The following is a 10,543-nucleotide window of genomic DNA, read 5'->3' on the forward strand; positions in this document are numbered from 1 at the left end:
AAAGGCACTCAAAATGATTTTTCACGCCTCCTGCCCTCCAAATTAACACCAAGTTTACAGGAGAAACTGAGGCACAGAACTATTACGTGATCAAGCTGGCAAGTCACTAGCAAAAATGTTTAATACAACTCAAGTTTCCCTACTACCAGTTTATTTCCCATTTTACTGGGCTCATAGAAAATAATCTTTTGAACGTTGAACAAAAGCACTGCTATACAGCTTAAAGAATGAAAGTAAAGGAATTCTGGATCAAGCCCCCAAACAAAATCCCCAGAAGGCTCAAAAATCTATAGGTTGCCTACTATGCTACAGAAAATCTAAATACTAAATGAATTCCTATTCCTTTGAGGAGTAAGAACATGTCTCATGATCAGCTGGAATTGTCTTTAATAAGGAATTTCTAGAATTCATCTAAAATATTACCAAGCCACAGTACATACAGTCTAGATAAAATATATTCAGAACACAGAGTTAATCATCAAAATAAGCTGAAATAAAAACAGCATACTTGTGATCAAGACCCAAATGGTCAATAAGAGCTCCCTTGAGGAATGAAGAATAATCGTCCAGGAATTCCATCACTTAACAGATAGTTAATGAGCACCTAGCAAAGATGATTTCGACAGGGTCACTCTCCTGCAGAACCTCACCTGATTATCAGAGGTACACAGAGGGAGGTACATATCAGGAGCCAGGGTAACTAGTTCTGCCTGTGGTAGTCAGAGGAGGTAACATTTGAACTTCTTAAGCAGGATTGTGCCAGGCTTACATGCAGGCACAAATACTAGAAGCTAGTTCCAAATGTTCCAGAGTTAGATATATGTATGTTTTTCCTTATTTCTCTTTAGGACATGAAAATTCAATAGTCAGAATTGTCAACATAAAATGTTTTGTCAAACCAATTATACTCTTTTGAATACCTTATTAGCGCTCATATTAAGTTCAGATAGATTTAATCATCCTTCTTACTTAATAATATTGAAATATGAGGAAGCTTCCTGTATTATACTCAAAAATACTTTCTCATACTCATACCTGTAATCCCAGTACTTTGGGAGGCCAAGGCGGGAGGATCATTTGAGGCCAGGAGTTTGAAACCGCCTGAGCAACATAGTGAGACCCTATCTCCCCTCCTCCCAGCAAAAAAAAAAACAAACTTCTTCATAAATTTGTCAATGTTTTTTAAGGGAGAAAAAAAGATCACAATAATTCTTATTCAGTTTAATATCCTTTTAGATTACCAATTTTTGAAATTTCTACTCCACATAATAAAACTTGTTTACAATTACATATTTTATTTGAAACAAGTCTGTTACTCCAATTTAATTTTAATATCAAATGTCTTAAATACATTCAACTCAGTGACTTAATACAAATTAAGACTTATTAAGTAAAAAGATCTAATGAAGACTTAAATATTTTCCTGCTTTATCTTCTCCTATCAATTTTTTTTCCCCATCAACTTTTATTTTAAGTTCTGGGGTACATGTGCAGGTTTTGTTACATAGGTAAACGTGTGCCATGGTGATTCGCTGCACAGATTAACCCATCACCTAGGTTTTTTGTTGTTTTGTTTTGAGACAGAGTCTCGTTCTGTCACTAGGCTGGAGTGCAGTGGCGCAATCTCAGCTCACCGCAACCTCCAACTCCCTAGTTCAAGCGATTCTCCTGTCTCAGCCTCCCGAGTGGCTGGGATTACAGGCACACACCACCACGCCCAGCTACTTTTTGTATTTTTAGTAGAGACGGGGTTTCACCATGTTGGCCAGGATGGTCTCAATCTCCTGACCTCATGATCGGCCGGCCTCGGCCTCCCAAAGTGCTGGGATTACAGGCCTCAGCACCGCACCCACCCTCTCATCTAGGTATTAAGTCCAGCATCCATTAACTATTCTTCCTGATGCTCTCCCTCCTCCCTGCCCCCCTCAATCTACTTTTAAAGTTAAAGCCACAAATTTAAACTATGCAGAAAAAAAGAAGACACAAATGAAGTTTTGATGAAATCAACTCAAGAGGATCCTTTAACAGTAATGGAGGTGGGGAGCAGCGGCTCACGCCTATAATCCCAACATTTGGGGAGGCTGAGGTGGGAGGACTGCTTGAGCCCACTGCACTCCAGCCTGAGTGACACAGGGAGACTGTCTCAAAAACAAAACAAAACAAAACAGACAAAAAAGAAAAACAGCAATGGAATTTTACTATACTGAAAAATAGTACAAAATGTAGAAAGCTGTCAGCCAAGGCTCTGCGCTATTTCAAAGTAGCAGAAATACAGTTTTAATTAGATTCTACACCACAATTCATCTAGAATAAGAAATAAACACTCAGAAATATACATAGTAAACCAGAGTATGGAAATGCCAATGAAATCACATTTCGCCTTGGATACAACTGACTCTCCTGTCATCTAGAAAGAGGTCAATGAAAAAATACAAGGCATTTTTCTTTTTTTTTCAAACTAGAATCAGAATATATTCTAAAAAGCACTTTATTAACTTAAAAAAAGGAGGACAACTCTACTCCAACAAAGATAACTAAAACATGCTAATATAAACGCAAGAAAAACAGGAGTTCCTAAAGGAGGATTATTACAGCCAACATGTGAGGATAAAATCTATTCTATAACACAGATAATTTTTTTTTTTTTTTTGAAACAGTCTCGCTCTGTCGCCAGGCTGGAGTGCAGTGGCACCATCTCGGCTCACTGAAACCTCTGCCTCCTGGAATCAAGCGATTTCCCTGCCTCAGCCTCCCAAATAGCTGGGACTAGACGCGCACCACCACACCCAGCTAATTATTTTCTATTTTTAGTAGAGACGGGGTTTCACCACCTTGGCCAGGATGGTCTCAATCTCCTGACCTCGTGATCCGCCCGCCTTGGCCTCCCGGCAAAGTGCTGGGATTACAGGCTTGAGCCACCACGCCCAGCTAGATAATCTTAAAGTTTAGTAATAAAACAATGGAGTAAAGGAACACGAATTTTAAACTATTTTTCTATCAACTAAAGCACAGACAGAAAACGCTGATGTACATAAGTGACTTCATACTAAACAAAAATTGGGCAAGCATACATATTTCATTCATGCAAATGAGTCTGAATTTAGAATTCGTTTATGTTAATATTTACTAAGATTAATGAAATATCATCTCCCCTATGTAATGAAGTGAATTCCCCCAACAGAACAAAGCTAACACGTTTAAATCTTTCAAATAAACAATGAAAGTATATACTATAAAAGAAAATTAGCAGCCGGGTGCGGTGGCTCGAGCCTGTAATCCCACCCAGCACTTTGGGAGGCCGAGGCGGGCGGATCACAAGGTCAAGAGAAAGAGACCATCCTGACCAACATGGTGAAATCCCGTCTCTACTAAAAAATACAAAAATTAGCTGGGCATAGTGGCGCGCGCCTGTAGTCCCAGCTACTCGGGAGGCTGAGACAGGAAAATCACTTGAACCCAGGAGGCGGAGGTTGCAGCGAGGCAACTTCGCACCACTGCACTCCAGCCTGGAGACAGAGCGAGACTCCATCTCAAAAAAAAAAAGAAAGAAAATTATCTGAACAAGCTCAGAAAGAAGTTAAATGACTCAAGAGGGGGGAAAATGTCCTAAATTCCAAGAACACATACAAATACTGATTCGCTAATTCTGAAACTCTAAGAGAGATCTATGAAACAAATATGTGTGTGTGTGCGCGCGCTACAATACTGTACGGACTTTTAGGCTACCTAACTACCTCACTTTGAAATACATTAAATGTAATTTCTTAAAATAGAAATGTTATTATGACAGGCCGGGTGCGGTGGCTCACGCCTGTAATCCCAGCACTTGGGAGGCCGAGGCGGGCGGATCACGAGGTCAGGAGATTGAGACCATCCTGGCTAACATGGTGAAACCCCATCTCTACTAAAAATACAAAAAAAAAAAAATTAGCCAGACATGGTGGCGGGCGCCTGTAGTCCCAGCTACTCGCGAGGCTGAGGAAGGAGAAAGGCGTGAACCCGGGAGGCGGAGCTTGCAGTGAGCCGCGATCGCGCCACTGCACTCCAGCCTGGGCCACAGAGCAAGACTCTGTCTCAAAAACAAACAAACAAAAAAGAAACATTACAACAAAACAGAAATTTTGGTGGCCAACATCACACAACAGTTTGTAAGGCAGATCTGCACAAAATACATCTGAAATAAATGACACTAATAACAATGATGCATGTATTTTTTTCTTCATTTCTACGGTTGCAATGCACAGTTCAATAATAATAGTAATACCTAATATTCAACCATATTACTAATTCTCATAAAATTTGTCTAATCTGGCTAACTGGTTAGCTCCTGTGAAATAAATGTATCATTCACTTTCAAACAAAAAACACACACACAAATCAGTACTCCTATTACTAGCTTAAAGAAGGGGAACATTGTTATTACTGTTATTTTCTTCAATCAAAAATAAGTCGAATGTTTCAAAAAAAACTACTCTATCTTTGATTCAAAGTTGAGAGACAGCTGAATTAACTGTTCATAAAAAATAAACAATTTTTCTGTTAACAGTTTCTCTATAAATACGTAAATAGTTATATTTACATATTTTCATTGAGATAAGAGTTTCATCTCAATTTTAAATTATTAGGCAAAAATAATTATAGAACAAAATTAACTTAGTTATCACAATTTATAGCACTAGTACAAACTGGTGAGAGAGATCTCTGAAAGTGTTAAGGAATACAATTAAAAACCAGGCTAGTCGGGCACGGTGGCTCACGCCTGTAATCCCAGCACTTTGGGAGGCCGAGGCAGGAGGATCACAAGGTCAGGAGTTCCAGAGCAGCCTGACCAACATGGCGAAACCCCATTTCTACTAAAAACACAAATAAATTAGACAGGCATGGTGGCAGGCGCCTGTAATCCCAGCTGCTGGGAGGCTGAGGCAAGAGAATCCCTTGAACCCAGGAGCTGAATGTTGCAGTGAGCCGAGACTTGGGTGACACAGTGGGACACAGTGAGCCAACCTGGGTGACACAGTGGGACTCCAGTCTCAAAAAAAAACCAAAACAAAAAAAATAAAATGATAAGCTATATCAGCACCTGGCATAAACTCAATAAATACATACTATCCTAAACGCACCCCCTTGCCCATTCTTCTCACAAAGAATAGGCCCTACCTAACTTCTTCCCAATGAGTACTTCAAGCAACATCCACAGCAAAATATTTGTAGCATACAGGCCTAAGGTACATTATTGTCTCTTTAAAATTATGAACTCATCACACATACAAATGGCTCTTTAAAACGGTCCAGTAAACTGCTACACTATGCCTTAAATTGCTGTCTATTACGTACTTAAAAATATTTACTAGCAATTGGAGGTTAATATGGCAACTACTACCGGGTGGCAATTGTTGCTATTAAAAATATATAAATACTGTAACACCATGTGCTACTAACAACAAAATGCTAAACCGAAAACATACATTAACAAATTGTAAATATTTTCATTACAGAAAATGATAGCCAGGCGCAGTGGCTCATGCCTGTAATCCCAGCACTTTGGGAGGCCGAGGCAGGTGGATCACCTGAAGTCGGGAGTTTGAGACCAGACTGACCAACATGGAGAAACCCCATTTCTCCTAAAAATACAAAATGAGCCAAGAGTGGTGGCGCATGCCTGTAATCCCAGGTATTCGGGAGGCTGAGGGAGGAGAATCACTAGAACCGGGGAGGCAGAGGTTGCGGTGAACTGAGATGGCGCCTTTGCACTCCAGCCTGAGCAACAAGGCGAAACTCCGTCTCAAAAACATAAAAAGAAAGAAAATGAACCATCATAGAAAAAAATGCTTTAAACATAAATTATAAAATCACGATGAACTGGTACAAAAAAATACCTTGTGTATTTTTGCACTTTGAAAATTAGAGAAATCATTCCCTTTTCCTAATTTCCATTTTATAGTCCACCCTATTTTGTTCTAGTGCAAAAAAAAAAAAATTTCAGAGTTTCTACATTTACAACTATCTTCCCATTCTGCAAAAAACCCCTTAAGACAAAAAGAAAGTAGGTCAACAATAGATTACCTTAAAAGCTTCAAATACGGAATTAATGGTCTTCAATAGGAATTATGTACTAATGGGTGTACGAGTGTCTCAATTCAGCAAGAATTTGAGATTATCACCCAATTATCCATAGTCAGGAAGATTCTAGGCAAATAAAACATGAAAGTGGAGCATACATATCTAAGAATTAGAGATCACTCCCTCATATCAAAGAGCACATATTTAAATCTAGTTAAAGGGCACAAAACCACTTTCTCCATATTAACTCAATAGAGAAAAATAAATATCTACTTAATATCCAGAAATTGTGTCTTCTCACAAGAATGAGTTCACATACCATAGGGTGCACTGTTACACTTTTCAAAAATGCAGATTTAACACACTTTTAACTGAATGATTAACTGAGTGAATATATAAAAAGTCACCCAGAAATGTGATGGACAGCATAAAAAAATAGTTTTGAGTCAGAAAGGCACAGCCAGGCATGCACTTAATGCAGCAGCTACAAATCTCACAGCAGTTAGAATAAGAAACTCATACAATGACCCATATCATATATACACAATGGTATTTTTCACACGTTAGGAAAAGGGAATGGATGCTGAAAAATTAATTTAAGAAATTTGATTCCACGCAGTAAAAAATCAGAAAATAAGTAAAAGTCTAGCAGAAATCTTCAAGTGTCTGATTGATTGCACAATCAACTTTTGGTAAGCAATAATGAACACCTCAAGGTAATGGAAACTGGGTGGGTATTACCATGGTACAGAACGTTAATCTCTTATTTCAATCTAACTAATGAGAGTATCTAGGTAAATTCTTTATAAATACTTTTCTCTGCAAAAAAAAAAAAAAAAAAAAAAAAAACCCTGCAGGCCAAAAGAAAAAAATGCATGCTATTATTAAACCATAAAGCATTCTTATAAAAAACCTGATTTTGAACAAGGGATTACATCTCCTTCAGAAATAACTATGATATACAATGTACTTTGGGCAACATATTTTTAATATTCCAGGTTGCTGCTGCTGTATACCATTTTCAAAAAAAAAAAAATCTCAATTTGGAATCAGAAAAATGTACAAGTCAGCAGTTTAATTAATTTAGATTTCTTCAATAGCACCTTATCCACACTCCATGTACAAGAGAATGAAGACATTCTACGTTCCTTTAAAAAAAAAATCAACTAAGCATTACTATGGTTCTCCAGTTCAAAGTTGCTACTTAAAAAATAATTCTTTTTAAAAAAGCATATTCAAAAATCAATCCCTTGGTTTAAAGAGGTTTAGGGGAGAAATATCTCAAACACAAACCTTGAGTCAGTCAAAATCAAAGTACAGAATCCTCTCCTACAAAATTGCTTCTCCAAAAGAATCTCAAGCATTTTATCTCCGTAACGTTATCATCCTTACTTAAGCTTTAAAAAAAAAAAAAAAAAAAAAAGATAAAAGAAATGATATACCCTAAAGACTGGCTATACATATACTTTCATTTGTCTACAGAATCCGTATATACACAGCCATTACCAGTCAGCATAATATATGATAATTTGGGAGATCGCTCTACTTGGTTATTTTAATTACCTGTGTCAATGTGGTCACCAGTAACCACACAAAAACCATTTTAAATACCCCTTGATCAACATGTTTGCTAATCTATGAAAGTCCTTGAACCTGACTGATACTAAATGATAAGACTGAGGAGGGAAAAAGAAGAGGCAAAAGGGGGTTTTACTCCCACATACCAAAAAATCAAGGGAAAATTATCACAATACTAAGAGAAAGAATTCCAACTTATAAATGAATTTTAAGATTAAATATCTGGATTAAAATATTTCATTTAAAAAAATTTACCTGATTTTACTAGAGTGGGAGCAATGATACTATGTCTTTGTAGGTAAAAATCACATGTGTTGATTTTTTGGTCTGCACTGTAACACATTTAATAAAGTAACACTTTCATTTGAAAAGTTGGCGAGAATTTGCATTTCTCCATTAGTCTCATAGCAAAAAGGCATCTATGCCACCCATAATTAAATGTAACTAATTACAATTTGAACACTAAATTATTTATCCAGTGTAAACAAGGATTAAGAGGGAAATAATGCTTCTATCTACAGCGGGGGTTACAGAAAATAATTTCCAAAATGCATGCTCTCCAAAAGGGACTCACCTCACCCTAAAAAAAAACAGGGTACACAACTTAAAATAAGTTGGGTGTTTCTAAGGCTAAATTAAATAAACCGTTCAGCCAATTTTCCAATTATATTCTACGCTTGAAACGTAATTGCCTTACATCTGTTTACAAATCTTTGCTCAATATTTAAACAAATTCGTACTCTCCTGGGCACATAGCTATACATACAGTAACTCATGCACAAAGCACATATTTAAAGACCACGCACTGCAATTATTAGCCTAAACGCCAGGTTTAACAACGTGAATGTTTTCAGAGGTAGGTAATACGACCCAATAAAAAGCAAAGATGGCATTTACCACCAAATGTCACTACCACCGCCAGGAAAAGAGTTGCTGGAGCCCTATACATTTTTAATTTCGATGAATCTAGACGCCGTCGGCGGGTGCCAGGCTTCCACGAGAACAATTGACACCCTAACTGCTTCAAGATTAAGGCAGGCGATTCAAATCCGAAGGAAAAGTTGTCAATTATCAGACAGAGAGCGCGCAGGAGAGGCGAAGGCAGATAAAAGCGATGTTATCAAACCGACCAGCTTGTTGCGTGTGTGTGTGTGTGTGTGTGTGTGTGTGTGTGTGTGTGTGTGTGTGTGTGTGTGTGTGTGTGTGTGTGTGTGTGTGTGTGTGTGTGTGTGTGTGTGGATTCGTTGTTAGAATAGAGAAAACAGTTTTTAAAAGACACAGGAGGAGAGAAAGAAGAAAAAGCTTTCTCCACCTTCCGTCGGCTCGGTGCAACGGCTTTACGGCTCTCCAGCGTAGTAAGCCCCGAGAGGCAGGCGGCTGTCGATGTTTACAATCGCGGGAGCTTCGGTTGCAAGAGTCCTTTCCTGACACAATCGCATTCAATCAACTATTTTAGGGCGAAATTGCAGGTGTCATTATGGAATTTTTAAAAATTCAAAAGGCAGGCGGGCGGGCAGGCAGCCGATCCGACAACGGGGGAAGAGGTTGCCGATCGGAGGCGCGGTAGCACAAGGCAAAGCCTTCCACATTTACGGGGGGAAAAAAGGGGGGAAAGGGGAGGAGAAGGGGAGTGCGATTGCAACAGAGGGTGGGCGTTCGAAGTGCGACCCAGAATCCGCAGCTCCGAGACTTCCACATGCAAATTCCACGCCGAGCGCCGCGCTCACAAATGATTTTTAAAGAGCCAAATAAACACTGGATGGGATCCAAGGCGAGAGAGAGACGATCCAAAAGGGGGAGAATCGGCGAGAGGCGAACGGCGGGGAGACGCGAGGGAGGGGCGAAGTCCCGGCGGCGGGAGGAGAAAGTTGGTCGGCGGCGGAGGTCGGGGACCCCCCCCTTCCCCGGCACAGCCCCCTCCCCGCAGCCCGGCTACTCACCAGCGAAAAGAGGTTGGAGTGACAATCCTCCAGGCTCGCCCCGTTCGCCACCCAGTTCGCTGCCGCAGTCATGATCCTCCGCGAGCCCGGCCGCCAGAGCGGGGCATGTCGGAGCGAGGCGTCCGAGGCGAGGCCGGGCCGGGCGGCGGCGCCTCGCCGGGGAGCGCGGGGCGGCCGGGCCGCCGCCGCCGCCGGGGGAGGGCGCGAGGGCCGGCGGGCAGGCGGGAGGCGCCGCGGCGACGCCGCGCCGGGGGCGGCGGGCCCGGGCTGGCGGGGGGGTCCGCGGCGGCCGCGCGGCTCCTTCCTGCTCGGGCGGCGGCGGCGGCGGCTGCGGCGGCTTCGGCGGCGGCGGGGGGCGCTGTCCGTGCGGCCCGGCGCCCTCCCCGCCTCTCAGGGCCGCCGCTGCCTCCCGGGCCGGCGCTGCGGGCCGGCCGCCGCCTCCGCCTTCCCTGCTCTTCAGGCGCCGCCGCCGCCGCCGCTGCCGCTGCCGCCGCCTTGTTTATCTCCAGCCACCGACTCCCCCTCGGCCCCCGCTGGCGCGCGAGGGGAGGCGAGCCCCGGAGCCGCCGCCGCCGCCTCGGAGCCGCCGCCGCCGCGGAGCGCGAACTCGCGAAGGGGGGGGTGCGGACGAAGCCAGCGGGCGACCCCGGCAGCCGAGCGACGTCCCCTCCTTCCTCTTCCTCCCCCACCCCCCCCTCCTCCCCAGTTAGCCTCGCTTCTCCTCCCTCCCCGGGCTCGCTTGCTCTGACAGCAATGGCGGCCGCCGACCGCGGCTCGGCCCGCCATTGGCTGGCGCCTGGTCACGTGACGGGCGCCGGCCGCGCGGGGGGAGCGAGGGGCGGGCGGGGGAGGGGTCCGGAGTGGCGGCGGCGGCGGCGGCTCGCGGGAGGCGCTGCTGAGCCGAGCGCGGCCGGGTCCTCGGGCCGGGAAGAGGGAGGGAGGGAGGGAGGGAGGGAGGGAGGGAG

The 10,543-nt window shown here is 43.0% G+C and overlaps 1 protein-coding gene across 5 annotated transcripts in view; it reads right to left on the reverse strand.

Moving 5' to 3' along the window:
* MED13L (mediator complex subunit 13L) overlaps positions 1 to 9,749 on the reverse strand; it is a 320,005-nt gene extending 310,256 nt beyond the window's left edge. For 3 of the 5 annotated variants that reach the window (XM_063712262.1, XM_024256631.3, XM_054527654.2), the window contains exon 1: positions 9,579 to 9,748. In XM_063712262.1, the coding sequence (XP_063568332.1) occupies positions 9,579 to 9,650 (72 nt within the window). In that variant the 5' untranslated portion in view covers positions 9,651 to 9,748. Of the gene's footprint in view, positions 1 to 8,950; positions 9,513 to 9,578 lie in introns of those variants that run through there. The other 2 variants (XM_054527655.2, XM_063712263.1) reach the window with 2 other exon arrangements.
* Positions 9,750 to 10,543: the final 794 nt, after the last annotated feature.

The sequence above is a fragment of the Pongo abelii genome, chromosome 10 (genome assembly GCF_028885655.2).
Source record: "Pongo abelii isolate AG06213 chromosome 10, NHGRI_mPonAbe1-v2.0_pri, whole genome shotgun sequence".
NCBI classification, from domain to species: Eukaryota; Metazoa; Chordata; class Mammalia; order Primates; family Hominidae; genus Pongo; species Pongo abelii.